Source organism: Thalassophryne amazonica, chromosome 19 (genome assembly GCF_902500255.1).
Source record: "Thalassophryne amazonica chromosome 19, fThaAma1.1, whole genome shotgun sequence".
Lineage (NCBI taxonomy): Eukaryota > Metazoa > Chordata > Actinopteri > Batrachoidiformes > Batrachoididae > Thalassophryne > Thalassophryne amazonica.
Genome location: NC_047121.1, coordinates 48,771,008 through 48,791,644, shown reverse-complemented (window position 1 = coordinate 48,791,644; position 20,637 = coordinate 48,771,008). Strand labels below are relative to the sequence as shown.

Genomic DNA, 20,637 nt, shown 5'->3' with positions numbered 1-20,637 from the left:
TAGAGAAATGAACATTCAATACACGAGCAACAGCTCTGGTTGACATTCCTGCTGTCAGCATGCCAATTGCACGCTCCCTCAAATCTTGCGACATCTGTGGCATTGTGCTGTGTGATAAAACTGCACCTTTCAGAGTGGCCTTTTATTGTGGGCAGTCTAAGGCACACCTGTGCACTAATCATGGTGTCTAATCAGCATCTTGATATGGCACACCTGTGAGGTGGGATGGATTATCTCAGCAAAGGAGAAGTGCTCACTATCACAGATTTAGACTGGTTTGTGAACAATATTTGAGGGAAATGGTGATATTGTGTATGTGGACAAGGTTTTAGATCTTTGAGTTCATCTCATACAAAATGGGAGCAAAACCAAAAGTGTTGCGTTTATATTTTTGTTGAGTGTGTGTGTGTCAAATAAGTCATACTCATAACAACAAATACAAAAGGAACAAAGCACAGATATTTGAGAATTTCTACAACCCCAATTCCAATGAAGTTGGGACGTTGTGTAAAATGTAAATGAAAACAGAATACAATGATTTTCAAATCCTCTTCAAACTATATTCAATTTAATACACCACAAAGACAAGATATTTAATGTTCAAACTGATAAACTTTATTGTTTTTGTGCAAATATTTGCTCATTTTTAAATGGATGCCTGCAACACGTTTAAAAAAAAGCTGGGACAGTGGTATGTTTACCACTGTGTTACATCACCTTTCCTTCTAACAACACTCAATAAGCTTTTGGGAACTGAGGACACTAATTGTTGAAGCTTTGTAGGTGGAATTCTTTCCCATTCTTGCTTGATGTACAACTTCAGTTGTTCAACAGTTTGGGGTCTCTGTTGTCGTGTTCTGCGCTTCATAATGCTCCACACATTTTCAGTGGGCGACAGGTCTGGACTGCAGGCAGGCCAGTCTAGTACCCGCACTCTTTTACTACGAAGCCACGCTGTTGTAACGCGTGCAGAATGTGGCTTGGCATTGTCTTGCTGAAATAATCAGGGACGTCCCTGAAAAAGACGTTGCTTGGATGGCAGCATGTGTTGCTCCAAAACCTGGATGTACCTTTCAGCATTGATGGTGCCATCACAGATGTGTAAGTTGCCCGTGCCATGGGCACTAACACACCCCCATACCATCACAGATGCTGGCTTTTGAACTTTGCGCTGGTAACAATCTAGGTGGTCTTTTTCCTCTTTTGTCCAGAGGACACGATCTCCATGATTTCCAAAAACAATTTGAAATGTGGACTCATCAGACCAAAGCACACTTTTCCACTTTGCGTCTGTCCATTTCAAATGAGCTCAGGCCCAGAGAATACAGCTGTGTTTCTGGATGTTGTTGATGTATGGCTTTCACTTTGCATGGTAGAGTTTTAACTTGCACTTGTAGATGTAGCGACAAACTGTGTTAACTGACAATGGTTTTCTGAAGTGTTCCTGAGCCCACGCGGTAAGATCCTTTACACAATGATGTCGGTTTTTAATGCAGTGCAGACTGAGGGATCGAAGGTAACGGGCATTCAATGTTGGTTTTTGGCTTTGTCGCTTATGTGTAGAAAGTTCTCCAGATTCTCTGAATCTTCTGATTATATTATGGACTGTAGATGATGGAATCCCTAAATTCCTTGCAATTGAACATTGAGAAACATTGTTCAGAAACTGATGGACTATTTTTTCATGCAGTTGTTCACAAAGTGGTGATCCTTGCCCCATCTTTGCTTGTGAACGGCTTAGCCTTTTAGGGATGCTCCTTTTATACCCAATTATGAGTGTCCTCAGTTCTCAAATGCTTATTGAGTGTTGTTAGAAGGAAAGGTGATGTAACACAGTGGTAAACATACCGCTGTCCCAGCTTTTTTGAAACGTGTTGCAGACATCCATTTCAAAATGAGCAAATATTTGCACAAAAACAATAAAGTTAATCAGTTTTAACATGAAATATCTTGTATTTGTGGTGTATTCAATTGAATATAGGTTGAAGAGGATTTACAAATTATTGTATTCTGTTTTTATTCACATTTTACACAACGTCCCAACTTCATTGGAATTGGGGTTGTATTTCAGATTGTTATTGTTGAGATGTTTGAGAATTTCTAATATGAAAGTTTAAAAAAAACAGTTGCTGGTGAAGATAAACAGCATATTGTGATGTACTATAGACACTTTCCTGGAATATGGCTGGAGATTCTCTATTTATATTTGGTACTTAACCCCCCGCCCCCCAACCCAACCACCCGATGTTTTCCAGAATGTAAAAATTAGCCTCCAGCTGTACACTGAGTCTGCTTGATGACTCAGCACTGCCTAAATAACCCTGACATATAGTGATGCTGTGTCACACCGTAACACTAAAATCTAGCTCTCCCTGTTTTATAGCGCTGTTGATGGTAATTTCCACATGAATATAAACATTCATCACGTCCTGACAGGATTGGGTTTTGCACAAAAATACCCCCTTTTTTTTGTTTTGTTTTTTGTTTTGTTTTTTACACACTGATGCATCAAAGAATAATATACAGATTTTTCAAATTTTGTGGAGAAGTTGCCCTTTCTTTAACATTAAGAAATAAGACTTTTTCCTCCCCCACTAAGAATTCACAAATTCTAGAGTTTTAGGAGAATTCTACAAATGGTAAATGGACTGCATTTATATAGCGCTTTTCCATCTGCATCAGACGCTCAAAGCACTTTACAATAATGCCTCACATTCACCCCGATGTCAGGGTGCTGCCATACAAGGTGCCCACTACACACCGGGAGCAATAGAGGATTAAGGACCTTGCCCAAGGGCCCTTAGTGATTTTCCAGTCAGACGGGGATTTGAACCCATGATCTTCTGGTCTCAAGCCCAACACCTTAACAACTAGACCATCACCTTCTACAGTTGGGAACACACAGGAATTTTTGTGTGATTATCAAGTAAGAAAGGTTTGCCCTTGTTCTCTAGACAATAGGAGATCAGTGGAACACATCATAACAAAAAATAGAGGAAAAGCAAATATGTTCATGTCATGAGGCACAAATTTTAGATTGTCCTTTCATCACTCATTGAACGTTAAAAAAATTGCTTTAATCAACTTTTTTTAATTCTGAGATGGCTTTCCTTTGATATTTCAAAGGAAAGGCAGATCTTTGTGATGTCATAAGGAAACACGGCGTTTAGTTTGATGTTTAACTCTTAAGTAGAAGTGTGTCTCAAGTCAAGAAATGATAAAACAGGGGAACCCCTATGTACGGTATGTAAGTAATTTTTTTGTGACATCATGAAGTAAGATTGTTAAATAAGAAAATGAAATGTCAGAGGAACACCTATCTTTCAATGCAGAGGTTTTGAATGAGATCTATCTTCACCATCAAAATTTCAATTCTTTGATCTCTGTATCATTTTTCCATATTTTTTTTCACTTCAGAATCAATGTAAGGTATCAGCTGTGACCATATAAAGTACACCGGATACTGTGAGTCTGGATGAGATGTCAGTTCCCAGACCAGAATTCCAACGTGAGTTCAAGGAAGTCAACTTCACAATCAATAAATAAAAAACACTGATCTGTGCTTCAGTCACATTTCATTGGCCCCAAGTACACAAAAAAATAAATATTCCTGGACATTTGCAATCAACCTGCTTTTGGATTTTATTTGCTTGACAAACTAGTCATCATTAAAGATGGCAGTGCTCACAACACAAACATCAGGCATTTTTGTCACATTTAATCCAAGAACAGTGTTTCGCAATGGATTCCCCATATATAAAAACTGGGGAGGGAGCTTATTTAATTCAAGATTGCACCTTGTTAAGTTAAAAAGTACAAATGTACAGTAATAGTCAAAAGTTTGGACACACTTTCCCACTAAATTGAATGCGAAAGTGTGTCCAGAATTTTGACTGGTAGTAAATACTCTAATAAATACATTTTAGCATCGTGTTAGCCATCATGGATTTCTCAATTTAGAATAATTTTCAACATTTTTTGGTATTGACAAACAGCAGATTTCGATTTGGCATCTGTTAATACCGCTAAAACACGGTACGCCATAATGGCAATTCCATGTTGTAGAAGCTCGCAGGCCAAATTTTTTTATTTATTTATTTTTTAGAAATTGGGTGTTTGAAATTGTAAGAGCAAATATTCACTTGTGCAAATTTGAATGCATTTATTTATATTTGAAAGCAGCACATATTTTGCATGTGTCGGACGGAGAAGGTTTTTTTTTTTTCCCCTCCCCACTTGATTTTGTCTCTTTGAGAAAGAAGAAAACAGTTGAAAATAAAAGTTGCATTAATGTGCAGTTTTTGTCTGAGTAATCACTCTTAAAACAGAGCTGTGGTGACCTCAAACTGTGTTTAGCAACTTAATTGCTCCCATTTCTCTCCTGTCACCTCGCTTTACTGCTCTTGGAGCTTTTATGACTGAAATAGTCTTGGTAAAAAAAAAAATACTACCATCCCTGGGGACTTCGATTAAAGTCCACCCAGTTCAACTGTTGGTCTGTAAAAATGCCCTGGGTTGTAGAGCCTCGATAGTTGTAGGTAATGGCTACAATTAAAGTGAAATTACAAACACAGAGGTTCATTCATTGCTAAATGAATCTAGTTTGTCCGCGCTGAGCGGAATGTATTGGAAACAATTAGTTATGCAGTCAATTCGAGTCACAGTTCAGAAAGTCTTTTTGTTCCTTTATTGCAAAGCTTCTTTCTCTGCTGCTCTCTGTGCCTCTTTCCACATTTTGCACTCTGTGGCTTTTTCTCTTTATAGCCGGATTATTAAGGCCGCCTGTCATATTTTATGCCCAGCAAAGGAAGAGGTGTCAGAAAAGGAAGTGAATCACTTCAGGGTCGCCCCTCAATGACAGAAAAACAAAGCCCCAACAGACTAAAGAGGGCAGCGTTATTTATGGTTGTGTCACATTTGGCCTGCGAACTTGACTCTTGACCTACAATTGCTACTTGGATTAGGTGACTACGTGGATTTAGGTGTGAATTTATTGTCAACACACATTTTTAGGCAGGCTTTACAAAAATGTAAGCAATGATGTTTATCTCTGCCAAGGAGGTAATGTCTGTTTTGTGTGCTGTTTGGCTGACTTTAAGCAAGATTACACAAAAAAAAAGGATTCTGGGACAACTGTAACAATAAGTAATTGGATACTTACTCTATGAATCGGAAAGCTTTATACTGATTCTTGTGGTGAGCTTGTTAAAACTATACAGTCTTTCAAATTTCCCAAAGCTGACAAAATTTAGGTTCTACTGAAATCCCAGCATTATAATGTAGGTTTATTTTTGTAACGTGATGTAAAATTACAGCTCACTTTGATGAAGAGAAGATATTTACCTGGAATTCCATAGCAAGAGATTACTTTTGACCTTGCATGATGCATGTTCCCTAGGTACGTATGATACCATCTGTACCATCTGGCTTGTAAATCACTTCAAAGGTGTTATCTGGTTTCAAAAACAGAGTTTTTAGATTTGGGAGTGTTTATTTCTTGATAACCTTTACAAAATATTTGAGAAGCCATCAGGCTGCATTATACAGCCTGATGGCACGAGGGACAAAAGAGTTATTCAGTCTCTCAGTGGAGCACCTCAGTGAGAGGAACCTGGAGCTCACAGAGCTCCTCTGGAGGGAGAAGACTGAGTTGAGGAGGGTAGCTCACATTGGACAGGATCGTCCTGATCTTGGAGAGCATCCTCTGCTCTACCACCTTCTCCACAGAGTCCAGACATAAACCACTGGGCATCTCCTTGTACTCCTGTCTACTTTCTTCATCTCTCCAACTATCCCAATTCTTTTTCACCAATCTCTTTCTCCTTATGCTTTCTTGACATCTTTGCTCCACCACCAAGTCTCCTTGTTTTCCTTCCGCTGTCCAGATCTCACACCCAGTACCTTCCTAGTTGTCTCCTTCACCACCCCAGTACTTTTCCAGTTGGCCAAAATTGCTTCCCCTACATCCAGTGCTTCTCTCACCTGCTCACTGAATTTCACACAACAGTCTTCCTCCTTCAGCTTCCACCATCTGATCCTTTGTTGAGCTCTGAGTCTCTTGCTCTTTTTCTGCTCTAAAATCATCCTACAAACCACCATCCTATGCTGTCTACCAACACTCTCTCCTGCCACCATCTTACAGTCTCCACTTTCTTTTAGTTTGCATCTCCTACACAGAATGTAGTCCACCTGTGTGCACCTTCCTCCTGTCTTGTATATCACCCTGTGCTCCTCCCTTTTCTTAAACTAGGTTTTCACCACAGCCATTTCCATCCTTTTTGCAAAATCAACTACCATCTGTCCTTCCCCATTCTTGTGCTTGATACCATATCCACCCGTTACTTCCTCGTTACCTCTGTTCCCTTCACCAACATGTCCATTGAAGTCACCACTCTTTCATGCTTGGACACACTCTTCACCACCTCATCTAACTCACTCCAGAAATCTTCTTTCTCCTTCGTCTCACAGCTTACCTGTGGGGCATATGCACTGATGATATTCATAATCACCCCTTCAATTTCTAACTTCACACTCACCACCCTGTCAGACACTCACTTAACCTCCAACACACTCTTAACACACTCTTCCTTTAAAATGACCCCATCACCATTTCTCTTCCTATCCACATCATGATACAACAACTTGAACCCACCACCTATGCTCTTGGCCTTACTTCCCTTCCACTTGGTTTCTTGCACACACATTCTGTCTACCTTTCTCCTTTTCATTATGTCAGCTCTCTCCCTTTACTAGTCATACTGCCAGCAGTCAAAGTCCCGACTCTCACTTCCCTCCTTAGAGTTTTCCTCTTCTCCCGCTATCTCTGGACATGTTGTCCTCCTCCTTCTTCATTTTCACCCAGCAGTAGCCCAATTTCCGCTAGCTCCCTGTTGAGCAAGGGCACCAGTGGCAATCATTATTAACCCGGTGTTGCAGATCATATGGCCCCCCTAAAAATCGGTCCACCCTGCCTTCACTGCGCATGCCTCATTAGCCGCGGCTCACGGGTTATCACCTCGTTTCTGCTTCAAACTTCACTCCAGTCATCATCTATCTTAGCGAGAGATATCCAAAGCTTTTGTACAACAATCATTTCCACATAAATTCAGCATTATTTCATCATAAAAGATGGAGAAAGTGATCAGAGTGCCGCGGCTACATGAGCTGCTAGCTGATGCGTTCACTGCGTGTCGGTCATTTCAAAGCATCACAGAGTTTCGCCTCGTTTCTGCTTAAAACTGACTTTAGAATTATTTAAGAGGTTTTACCTTGTCGTCTGATGGTTAATAACCACTTTAAGCCATTTGATCGCTTTGGGTGAAGAGACTCTGTCTCAGACGAGTGGCAGAGTGCAGAAATGAGGCATGCGCAGTGGAGGCAGGGCAGACCGATTTTTAGGAGCGGACCGTTCGGTCTGTCCCACCGGGGCTCGACCGATCCGGGATGGAAATTAGATTTGTACTCTGCATCTTTATTTTGGCTTGTTTTATGCCGGATTGCCTTCCTGACACATCCTACTCATTTATCCAGGCTTGGGACCAGCACTCAGAATGTACTGGCTGCACACCCCATGTGGCTGAGTCATATTATGAATCCCAAAAGCTAGGGAATAAAATTTTAGTGGTGCCAAAGAAAATTCTTTTTATTACTCAAATCTTAAAAACCCAGTGGCGGTACACCTTTAAGGCTTGTGTCCATGAGTGATTATTACGTCTAAATTAAGAAGCGATGTGCATCACCACGAATGCCATATTGGTTGTTGCAAATGGTTGTGTTCAAAACTACGAGTGGACCCGTTGTCACCACCTAGTGTTACCACTCACAGCAGTTAATTTTGTCATTTCAGTGCCGTGCCCTCAAAATAGCACCTCGATGTCTGTTTCACAAAAGTTGATTTCTTTTCTTTGCTGTCTTGTCCCGTTATTGCAATGAACACAAGCAACAAACGGGTAGTTTGTTGGCATATTTGGTCGATTGAGGGTGTTTATGAATTCAAATGACTATGAACATACATGAGCATTTTAATGCTTGGAATTTCATGATAATTGTGGGAGGAAAAAACCTGCATTACAGACATACAGTAATGTTCAATCAATCAATCAATTTTTTTATATAGCGCCAAATCACAACAAACAGTTGCCCCAAGGCGCTTTATATTGTAAGGCAAGGCCATACAATAATTCTGTAAAACCCCAACGGTCAAAACGACCCTCTGTGAGCAAGCACTTGGCTACAGTGGGAAGGAAAAACTCCCTTTTAACAGGAAGAAACCTCCAGCAGAACCAGGCTCAGGGAGGGGCAGTCTTCTGCTGGGACTGGTTGGGGCTGAGGGAGAGAACCAGGAAAAAGGCATGCTGTGGAGGGGAGCAGAGATCGATCACTAATGATTAAATGCAGAGTGGTGCATACAGAGCAAAAAGAGAAAGAAACAGTGCATCATGGGAACCCCCCAGCAGTTTACGTCTATAGCAGCATAACTAAGGGATGGTTCAGGGTCACCTGATCCAGCCCTAACTATAAGCTTTAGCAAAAAGGAAAGTTTTAAGCCTAATCTTAAAAGTAGAGAGGGTGTCTGTCTCCCTGATCTGAATTGGGAGCTGGTTCCACAGGAGAGGAGCCTGAAAGCTGAAGGCTCTGCCTCCCATTCTACTCTTACAAACCCTAGGAACTACAAGTAAGCCTGCAGTCTGAGAGCGAAGCGCTCTATTGGGGTGATATGGTACTACGAGGTCCCTAAGATAAGATGGGACCTGATTATTCAAAACCTTATAAGTAAGAAGAAGAATTTTAAATTCTATTCTAGAATTAACAGGAAGCCAATGAAGAGAGGCCAATATGGGTGAGATATGCTCTCTCCCTCTAGTCCCCGTCAGTACTCTAGCTGCAGCATTTTGAATTAACTGAAGGGTTTTTAGGGAACTTTTAGGACAACCTGATAACAATGAACTACAATAGTCCAGCCTAGAGGAAATAAATGCATGAATTAGTTTTTCAGCATCACTCTGAGACAAGACCTTTCTGATTTTAGAGATATTGCGTAAATGCAAAAAAGCAGTCCTACATATTTGTTTAATATGCGCTTTGAATGACATATCCTGATCAAAAATGACTCCAAGATTTCTCACAGTATTACTAGAGGTCAGGGTAATGCCATCCAGAGTAAGGATATGGTTAGACACCATGTTTCTAAGATTTGTGGGGCCAAGTACAATAACTTCAGTTTTATCTGAGTTTAAAAGCAGGAAATTAGAGGTCATCCATGTCTTTATGTCTGTAAGACAATCCTGCAGTTTAGCTAATTGGTGTGTGTCCTCTGGCTTCATGGATAGATAAAGCTGGGTATCATCTGCGTAACAATGAAAATTTAAGCAATAATGTCTAATAATACTGCCTAAGGGAAGCATGTATAAAGTGAATAAAATTGGTCCTAGCACAGAACCTTGTGGAACTCCATAATTAACTTTAGTCTGTGAAGAAGATTCCCCATTTACATGAACAAATTGTAATCTATTAGACAAATATGATTCAAACCACCGCAGCGCAGTGCCTTTAATACCTATGGCATGCTCTAATCTCTGTAATAAAATTTTATGGTCAACAGTATCAAAAGCAGCACTGAGGTCCAACAGAACAAGCACAGAGACGAGTCCACTGTCCGAGGCCATAAGAAGATCATTTGTAACCTTCACTAATGCTGTTTCTGTACTATGATGAATTCTAAAACCTGAGTGAAACTCTTCAAATAAACCATTCCTCTGCAGATGATCAGTTAGCTGTTTTACAACTACCCTTTCAAGAATTTTTGAGAGAAAAGGAAGGTTGGAGATTGGCCTATAATTAGCTAAGATAGCTGGGTCAAGTGATGGCTTTTTAAGTAATGGTTTAATTACTGCCACCTTAAAAGCCTGTGGTACATAGCCAACTAACAAAGATAGATCATATTTAAGATTGAAGCATTAAATAATGGTAGGGCTTCCTTGAGCAGCCTGGTAGGAATGGGGTCTAATAAACATGTTGATGGTTTGGATGAAGTAACTAATGAAAATAACTCAGACAGAACAATCGGAGAGAAAGAGTCTAACCAAATACCGGCATCACTGAAAGCAGCCAAAGATAACGATATGTCTTTGGGATGGTTATGAGTAATTTTTTCTCTAATAGTTAAAATTTTGTTAGCAAAGAAAGTCATGAAGTCATTACTAGTTAAAGTTAATGGAATACTCAGCTCAATAGAGCTCTGACTCTTTGTCAGCCTGGCTACAGTGCTGAAAAGAAACCTGGGGTTGTTCTTATTTTCTTCAATTAGTGATGAGTAGAAAGATGTCCTAGCTTTACGGAGGGCTTTTTTATAGAGCAACAGACTCTTTTTCCAGGCTAAGTGAAGATCTTCTAAATTAGTGAGACGCCATTTCCTCTCCAACTTACGGGTTATCTGCTTTAAGCTGCGAGTTTGTGAGTTATACCACGGAGTCAGGCACTTCTGATTTAAAGCTCTCTTTTTCAGAGGAGCTACAGCATCCAAAGTTGTCTTCAATGAGGATGTAAAACTATTGACGAGATACTCTATCTCCCTTACAGAGTTTAGGTAGCTACTCTGCACTGTGTTGGTATATGGCATTAGAGAACATAAAGAAGGAATCATATCCTTAAACCTAGTTACAGTGCTTTCTGAAAGACTTCTAGTGTAATGAAACTTATTCCCCACTGCTGGGTAGTCCATCAGAGTAAATGTAAATGTTATTAAGAAATGATCAGACAGAAGGGAGTTTTCAGGGAATACTGTTAAGTCTTCTATTTCCATACCATAAGTCAGAACAAGATCTAAGATATGATTAAAGTGGTGGGTGGACTCATTTACTTTTGAGCAAAGCCAATAGAGTCTAATAATAGATTAAATGCAGTGTTGAGGCTGTCATTCTCAGCATCTGTGTGGATGTTAAAATCGCCCACTATAATTATCTTATCTGAGCTAAGCACTAAGTCAGACAAAAGGTCTGAAAATTCACAGAGAAACTCACAGTAACGACCAGGTGGACGATAGATAATAACAAATAAACTGGTTTTTGGGACTTCCAATTTGGATGGACAAGACTAAGAGACAAGCTTTCAAATGAATTAAAGCTCTGTCTGGGTTTTTGATTAATTAATAAGATGGAATGGAAGATTGCTGCTAATCCTCCTCCTCGGCCCGTGCTACGAGCATTCTGACAGTTAGTGTGACTCGGGGGTGTTGACTCATTTAAACTAACATATTCATCCTGCTGTAACCAGGTTTCTGTTAGGCAGAATAAATCAATATGTTGATCAATTATTATATCATTTACCAACAGGGACTTAGAAGAGAGAGACCTAATGTTTAATAGACCACATTTAACTGTTTTAGTCTGTGGTGCAGTTGAAGGTGCTATATTATTTTTTCTTTTTGAATTTTTATGCTTAAATAGATTTTTGCTGGTTGTTGGTGGTCTGGGAGCAGGCACCGTCTCTACGGGGATGGGGTAATGAGGGGATGGCAGGGGGAGAGAAGCTGCAGAGAGGTGTGTAAGACTACAACTCTGCTTCCTGGTCCCAACCCTGGATAGTCACGGTTTGGAGGATTTAAGAAAATTGGCCAGATTTCTAGAAATGAGAGCTGCTCCATCCAAAGTGGGATGGATGCCGTCTCTCCTAACAAGACCAGGTTTTCCCCAGAAGCTTTGCCAATTATCTATGAAGCCCACCTCATTTTTGTGCATAACATTTTCATGTTCAGAATAATAGTAGTGCTATGTGATTAAAAAGATTAATCCAGGTTTTGAGTATATTTCTTATTGTTACATGGGAAACAAGGTACACAAATTCTCACAAATCCAACAACACCAAGCATTCATGATATGCACACTCTTAAGGCTATGAAATTGGGCTATTATTAAAAAAAAGTAGAAAAGGGGGTGTTCACAATAATAGTAGCATCTGCTGTTGAGGCTACAAACTCAAAACTATTATGTTCAAACTGCTTTTTTAGCAATCCTGTGAATCACTAAACTAGTATTTAGTTGTATAACCACAGTTTTTCATGATTTCTTCACATCTGCGAGTCATTAATTTTGTTGGTTTGGAACCAAGATTTTGCTCATTTACTAGTGTGCTTGGGGTCATTGTCTTGTTGAAACACCCATTTCAAGAGCATGCCCTCTTCAGCATAAGGCAACATGACCTCTTCAAGTATTCTGACATATCCAAACTGATCCATGATACCTGGTATGCGATATATAGGCCCAACACCATAGTAGGAGAAACATGCCCATATCATGATGCTTGCACCACCATGCTTCACTGTCTTCACTGTGACCTGTGGCTTGAATTCAGAGTCTGGGGGTCGTCTCACAAACTGTCTGTGGCCCTTGGACCCAAAAAGAACAATTTTACTGTCATCAGTCCACAAAATATTCCTCCATTTCTCTTTAGGCCAGTTGATGTGTTCTTTGGCAAATTGTAACCTCTTCTGCACATGTCTTTTATTTAACTTTGCGGGGGATTCTTGCAAATAAATTAGCTTCACACAGGCATCTTCTAACTGTCACAGCACTTACAGGTAACTCCAGACTGTCTTTGATCATCCTGGAGCTGATCAATGGGTGAGCCTTTGCCATTCTGGTTATTCTTCTATCCATTTTGATGATTGTTTTCCGTTTTCTTCCACACGTCTCTGTTTTTTTTGTCCATTTTAAAGCATTGGAGATCATTGTAGATGAACAGCCTATAATTTTTTGCACCTGTGTATAAGTTTTCCCCTCTCCAATCAACTTTTTAATCAAACTACGCTGTTCTTCTGAACAATGTCTTGAATGTCCCATTTTCCTCAGGCTTTCAAAGAGAAAAGCATGTTCAACAGGTGCTGGCTTCATCCTTAAATAGGGGACACCTGATTCACACCTGTTTGTTCCACAAAATTGACGAACTCGCTGACTGAATGCCACACTACTATTATTATGAACACCCCCTTTTCTACTTTTTTTTTTACTAATAGCCCAATTTCATAGCCTTAAGAGTGTGCATATCATGAATGCTTGGTCTTGTTGGATTTGTGAGAATCTACTGAATCTACTGGTTCCTTGTTTCCCATGTAACAATAAGAAATTTACTCAAAACCTGGATTCATCTTTTTAGTCACATAGCACTACTATTATTCTGAACACTACTGTAGTAGAAAAATATGTATCATCATGTTATCAAAATTTTGGAGTCAACTTGGTTTCAGAGTATTGGTGTATTTGAGCAAAGTAGTTAATGTGTGAGTGTTTTTGGTGTGCATACGAGCACCTTGCTTGGCAACACTCTGACATCAGTGTGTGAGAGTGAATGAGAAATAAAACACTTTAACTGGAAAAAGTGCTCTATAGATGCAAACAGTTCCCATTTTTTGCACAGTAATGTGTATATAACGTACATACATCCCTGGTTCTCAAGACCAGGCACCTAAGTGGCTCTACTCTACTCTTTTCTACTCTCCTATTTTACTCTTCCTTTTTAGATATTTAGATATACCTTTGTTTACTGGCATAGTTCCACCTTAGAATTAGAATATAATATATAAGATATACCTTACTGAATTTTCATACAGTATATTCAAAGGTACCCGTCCACTTTTGCTCCATGGACCACGTGTTGATTTTCTAAATCGGCTTCTTTCTTTTCCAAACACCAGTGATGAGTCTTTTCAGAAGGTCTTACTGACTTGGGAGGAGATGAGAGATGTGCATTTGTGTGTGTCAGTATTAGATTAGTCTGTGCAAAGTGTTGCAGAATGTGGACTGGTGCCACCCATACAGGCCTGCGTCTCTCTCTCTCTCTCTCTCTCTCTCTCTCGCCATTGCACTGTCACATGCACTGACTGTTTCTCCTGTGTGCTTTCTTTGCAGAATGGGCAGAGCACTGCCGAGGACGGGGTCACGCCTGCTGTCAAGGTACATGTCACAAACGTGCACAGATGCAGCTGAATGTTTGACGCAGCTCAGCATTCAATAAATCACGTCAGGGACTCGGAAACAAGTGCCAAAGAGCATCCGTGTCTCCTGTGGTTGTCTTGTAAGAAAACAAGCAGCAACAGCAGGCAAAATTCTATTTCAAGGGCCAATTTAATTATTTTTTTAACATTTTTTTGTGGAGGAGGAGTAGTGGACGTCCTGCCGTCTTTGCTCATTCAATTGCCTCCATGAATATTTTATGCATATTTATCTCTACGGAGTTTATTTTTAAAATTATTTTTAAGCTGTTTGGCAGAGTATATTGAGTTGAAAGACTTTAAGCTTGAATTTTTAAAAAAATATTTATTTATTTATTGTTTGGCGAGCGGTGTGCTACTCCCTCAATATTTAAGGTACAAAGAAGCAGGTAAGTGGTCCAGAATCTATTTCAAGTGTTGTTATTGCACTTAATTTCTAAAAATGAATAAATAAAAGAACCAATGAGAGACATGGGAGAAACAAAGTGTTTGTTATATTCCAGCCTTTCTCAAAGAGTGCTGTGTGGACCCCTAGTAGTGCAGCAGATAACAGAATATTTGCAGAGGAATTGTTCAAATCTGGTTACAAACACCAAAATTTGACTGTGTATACCTTTTGGGATATATTTTAGACAAATAACATTAGCCATTTGAATTTTCAATCGGGAGCCAAATAGGGGTCAATGAAGAATTGCACAGGGGTCAAAAGTAAAGAATGTTCCAATCATATTGAAAGCTACACCACATTATGTTTCTGATCATAACTATTCCAAAAAGGTATAGTTTGGACTATCTATGACTGAATGTTATGGGGTAAAAACAGCAAGAATGGTGACAAAGGTCAGTTAAAGTTGCTCCAATTATTGCAAAACATGATGCAAATGATTGGTTGAGTTAATAGGATTTTAAAAAGGAATAGTTTGCACCATGTGTCATGCTTAGTTGTCATATTACGGGGTAACATATGTCACATGCCATAGAATCCAATGGACGTCAACATTGTTTGACCTTTACCTTACAGACCAAGCATTCAACAAAGTCAAAACTATTCAATTTGTTAATCCTATCAACGTAACCAATAATTTGCACCACTTTTTACCAGAATTGGAGCAACTTTAACCTTTGACCCCTGTTCAAACTGAAATTGACTAATGTGGCTAATGTGCTTTTACAAAAGAGCAATGTCTAAGGTGTATGTGAGCCAATTTTGGTGCTTGTTTCCAGAAATGAACAATTGTTACAGTTATCTGCTCCACTATAGTGAGTACGAGGTCTATTAGAAAAGTATCCGACCTTATTATTTTTTTCAAAAACCATATGGATTTGAATCACGTGTGATTACATCAGACATGCTTGAACCCTCGTGGGCATGCGAGAGTTTTTTCACGCCTGTCGGTTACGTCATTCGCCTGTGGGCAGTCTTTGAGTGAGGAGTCACCCACCCTCTCGTCGATTTTTTTTTTTTTTTTTTTTTTTTTTTTTTTTTTCATTGTTTAGGAATGGCTCAGAGACTGCTGCTTTGTTTGATCAAAATTTTTTCAAAAACTGTAAGGCACAACTGAGTGGACACCATTCGATAAATTCAACTGGTTTTCGGTAAAAATTTTAACGGCTGATGAGAGATTTTGGTGTGTAAGTGTCGCTTTAAGGACGGCCCACGGCGCCTGATGGCGATCTGCGCTCCAAGGCGTCGTCGTCTCGCTGTTTCATGCTGAAAACTTCCAAATTTCAGGCTCTGTTCACCCAGTAAGTCGTCAGAGAACAGAGAAGTTTCAGAAGAAGTCGGCATGAGGAGTTTATCCAGACATTCCACTGTTAAAGGAGATTTTGTAATGAAAGAACGTGTGGGCAGAGTCGCATGTCGGGCCAGACCCGACCGCGGGGGGTCGCGACAGGAAAAACACCTCCGTTGCAAACCTTAACGGGCAAGTTGGAACATGCCCAAGCTGTTAAACAATTTCCCAGATACTCACTTGTTGAAAGCCATCAAAAGCCGCCTGAATTTTACAAATGGTTTTCAACACGGAGGTGTTTTTCCTGTCGCGGTGCAGACGGATTTGCGTCGTCGTCACAGAACCGACTCTGCGGATTTGCCCGCACGTTCTTTCATTACAAAATCTCCTTTAACAGTGGAATGTCCGCATAAACTCCTCATGCCGGCCTCTTCTGAAACTTCTCTGTTCTGTGACGACGACCTGGGTGAACAGAGCCTTAAATTAGGATGTTTTCAGGTTGAAACAGCCAGACGGACGCCACCTCCGACCGCGCCGCGCCAATCTGCTTTGTGAGCTGTCCTTAAAGCGAAAGAAACTCCACAATCTCTCATCAGCCGTTAAACTTTTCACCGAGAACCAGCTGAATTTCTCGAATAGTGTCCACTCGGATATCCCTCACCGGTCCTGAAAAAATTTTGATAAAGCAACGCGCGCCGTCTCAGACAAAGGATTTCGGCCGAGAGGGCGGGACCAGTGCTCACTCAAAGCCTGCCCACAGGCTGATGACGTCACCGACACGCATGAAAAAACTCAGGCATGTGCACGAGGGTTCAAGCATGTCTGGCGTAATCGCACGTGATTCAAATCCATATAATTTTTTTTTTTTATAAAACTGCCGGTTAGTTTTCTAATAAACCTTGTATATTGGTAAAATATCACATTTTAAATTAATACCACATTCTAACTTAAAAGTGCTTCCAAAACTCAAACATAGAATGCAATGCTAAAGTACCCTTGGCCGCATGAGCATGTAATCAGTGACAGTGTGTGTAGAATGAATGTGACCTTTTGACCCCTTAGAATAAGTCAAGGTTAGCCATCTTTGAACTTGTCCAAGGTCTGTGTCCCAGGAATGCTCCCTGTGAATTTGAAGACCGTGGAGGTAATAGCACTGGAGTTATGCTGAGCACAGTGGATGGACTTCCTGATGGCCATATTTTGGCCTCTGGTAAAAATGACTTCATAGTCTAATAGATAGTAATATACTGTTGGAGTGCTAATCATACTGGTTGTTTTTGAATATTTGGGGAGCTAGGTGGTCCGTGAGATTTAATATATATATATATATATATATATATATATATATATATATATATATATATATATATATATATATATATATATATATATATAGATATATAGATATAATACAAATAGTGAATGTTTACGAGTGCAATGAATATTTCATGAGTTGAAAATTGGAATGTTCCATTCAATGAGGTGGAGCAGAGTTGAATGGAACATTCCATCTTTCACTTAATTAAATATTCTTTCCATTATGAAAAACATCCATTATTTGTTTTATATAACACCTAAAATCAATCTTTGTCATTTGATATTTCATTAATTTATAAACAAGAGAAAAGGCTCTTACATTTTGGTATGTGTCACTGGTCCTTTGAGGTCAAGAGGTTCCAATCAGTCCAACACAAACTTTAAATAAATAGCAATCCAATCCAAAATTGTTGTCAGTCAGCTTGCAAAAACAGTCATATAGTTCAAAAACAATCCTGACGATGTTGTCCATCGCTGATGTCATGCACTGACGTCTTTGTGTACAGATTGCTGTGTGCTTTCCTCAGTCCATTTAAAAATCACGACAGAAAGTTTTAGAGTTTTTCATCCTACAGCGCTTGTACTAAACCTACAGACGTCCCAGTGAATACTGCACATGCCTCCAGATGGTTTACGGCAGAAATGGTACAGCGTACACTGACGGTCTGAGTTGACATATCTGTGCTAGAATAATACATGTGCACGTTTTCTTCTGTCCTCTTCTACGTTTAACACGTTCCACACGCAGAAGTGCTGAGTCGGCCTTTTCCCGACTCCCGGCTCGCGTCCATGCTTTATTGTCCAGCCCTGAAATGGGATCCTGCTTCCTCTTGCAGACTCTGACTTCCAGCTATAAAACAGAGAACAAAGAAATGCTCCTCCTCACACTGCCTTTATTATTTTTCTCTTGAGAGAAAGTCTGAAGATCTTGTCGGTCTGAGCGTGGTTTCTTTCTGTTCTGAGTGGTAAGCAGTGGCTGAAGAGGAGCTCAGTGCAGAACACAGGAGCCGAGCAAGTCAAAGACATTAAAGGCGTCATCTTGTGCATTTTATTTTACATGTAACAATTCAAACTCTGTGCATGTACAAATTCCTGCTATAAGCAAAACTGGCATGTTTTAGATGTTCATGTCTGATCTCCAACTTTAAGAGCCATTCTTTTCCTGAAGGATCGGGCACTTTGTATTAGCTGTGATGATGATCTGTTCAGATGGTCTTCAAGCTTGAGTCACCAAAATTACCAAGGTCACTGTTGGTCACACAAAAATGACCAAAATATGACATTTTGTGTGTGTGTCTGTGTGTGTGCCAGCCTGCCATTTTAATTTGTTGTCATTGTATTTGACATTTTATTGTTGTCCAAATCTCAGGATGATGTCCTCAGATGGTTTGTTTTAGTCCACAACCCAATGCAATGCACCATGGGAGTTCGGGGTTTAGAGATTTTAAAAATGTTCTTATTGTGGGTCATTGTTAGTTTAATAGTGTTGTTAGCATTATTGACTTATTGTGTTTTTGTAGTTCAGTTGGTTTAGTCAGTTTATTTAAGTGGTATGTTGCTATTACTGTGAGTGAGTGATGTGAAACAGCTGTCTGTGCAGAATGATAATTACTTCAATCATTTCAGTTGCATAACCTTGGGGACTTTCTTCATTAATCACATTCACTTTTGGATTTTTTTTTTAAATGTTAGTGATGTTTTGACTGTGCTCATGACAACAACACCCCCCCCCCCCCCCCCCCCCCAGCTGTGCCAAAAATGAAATGGCTATGTTACAGCGTGCCAGCCAGCAGCTTAAGCCTCTGTGATCCAGGGTATAATTGTTAACTGTTAACTGTTTTTGACTACTTGTGGTTTTACCTTCATAATTTACCTTAAAAAGCTGTTTTTAAAAAAGGTGTCATTATTTCAACACAACCTCACCTGTGTGACTTTACAGTTTTTCTTTCATTCTGGCTTACTGTGTTAACACAATGAACCTAAATTCACACAAAACATAAAATCTAAATAGAAAAAAAAAGTTTTTATTTTTTTTTTTTACTGTGAAAACCACAAACATGTTTAACAAACCATTTTTATAACTTAAAGTGTAAATAAAAATTGTAAATTTCAAAAATGTATGTACGAATGTAGCAAACAACAAAGTTATATACAACTATTTACATTAAAAAGCAGGAAATGAAATGGGAAACTAAATTAAGTGGGAAACTAAATACATTTTTTTTTATGTGTCATCCACAACTTGTTGATGAAATTATAGGAATTACATGTTCTAAATATCCAAAATACATGCTTGAATTTCCTGAGATTGCAGGAAAATGCACCCTTAAAACTAGACCTGCATTGAAATAACTGTGGTCAGAAATAGCTGATATGTATTTATAAGACCCTTATGATGCAGTAAAGTAAATCTGCAAGCCCAAATTTGCAATTCAGCGGAGAAATCTTTGTTTAAAAAAGACAAATTTGCAGCTAAAATTTGTCCCTCAGCGAAAACTGTTTGTACATCTGGGTCATTGCAGTGACATCCTGCAGAAGACGGAGCGCTCCCGCCTTCAGTCCGATCCTGCATTGAAATTGATTTTATCTGTTAGTAATGTTACTGTTATACACATCCTGGTTTCAGCATCCAAAAGTAAGCTGCAATGAATGCGAGTTACAGCTCTGCATGCTCAGATCAGCGGCGACATCGAAAGCAGGCGACCTTCTTCCCTGATGCCTCGCTCTCTGCCTCCGCTGCGCTTACCGAGTCTGCGTGCTCGGTAAACGCTGAAGCGGGCCACTCACATTGCCCCTGTGTCTGCTGTGCAGCCAGCACCATGTCCCTGTCTACTGAATGGAGGTGCGGCCAACTTGGCAAAAGTCCAGAGACTACGCTCGCTGTTTTGATGCGGAGCGGCCGGTGACACCTGTAGCTGCAAGGACAGACTTTCCACAGCGCCGCACGTCTCGGTAATCGGAGCCGCAGAGCTCCGTGGCCGCTGAGAGAGGTTTATATCTTTTTAATGACTTGGATTCTTTGCGGGTCTCGCCTCCGTACCCCGCGACGGTAACCCCGGAGGCGAAAGACAGTAGATTTTCAATGCGACACCACTCAGTCAAACGGGCGTATGAAAAAGTCCACAAAAATAATTTTCAAGCACAAATAAAAGAAATGTGTACTCACCAAACGTGCTGCAAGACAGTATGAAGTTTTAAAAAAAGTAGATCCTTCCGTATAAGACAAGAAAAAGGTGCAGATGCAAACTGATGTAAATCCACAAATTACAGTTGGCGCACGCAATGCATGCTGGGAGAGGGTCTTTTCCCTGATGTCTCGGCAGCGTCCCGGATGTGATGACAATTTTGCGGAGGGCTAAATTTTAGCTGTAAATTTGTCATTTTTAAATGAAGATTTCTCAGTTGAATGACAGATCTGGACTTGCAGATTTACTTTACGACATTCAGAAGGATCTTATGTGTAAATATGTAATTTTTTGGTCCAAAGGTCTGACTGCATTTATTTCAATGCAGGTCTACTTTAACTAAAAAATTTTCCTGGGGGTGGGGCATGCCCTGCATTTCCCTAGTCAACCCACCCCTCTAAGAAGCCAAGATCCACCC

The 20,637-nt window shown here is 39.9% G+C and overlaps 1 protein-coding gene across 1 annotated transcript in view; it reads left to right on the top strand.

Annotated features, from left to right (window-relative positions):
• rps6ka1 (ribosomal protein S6 kinase a, polypeptide 1) overlaps positions 1-20,637 on the top strand; it is a 125,057-nt gene that overhangs the window by 11,920 nt on the left and 92,500 nt on the right. Inside the window, exon 2 of the mRNA XM_034195190.1 lies at positions 13,902-13,946. Coding sequence (XP_034051081.1) covers positions 13,902-13,946 — 45 coding nt within the window. The remainder of the gene's footprint in view (positions 1-13,901; positions 13,947-20,637) is intronic.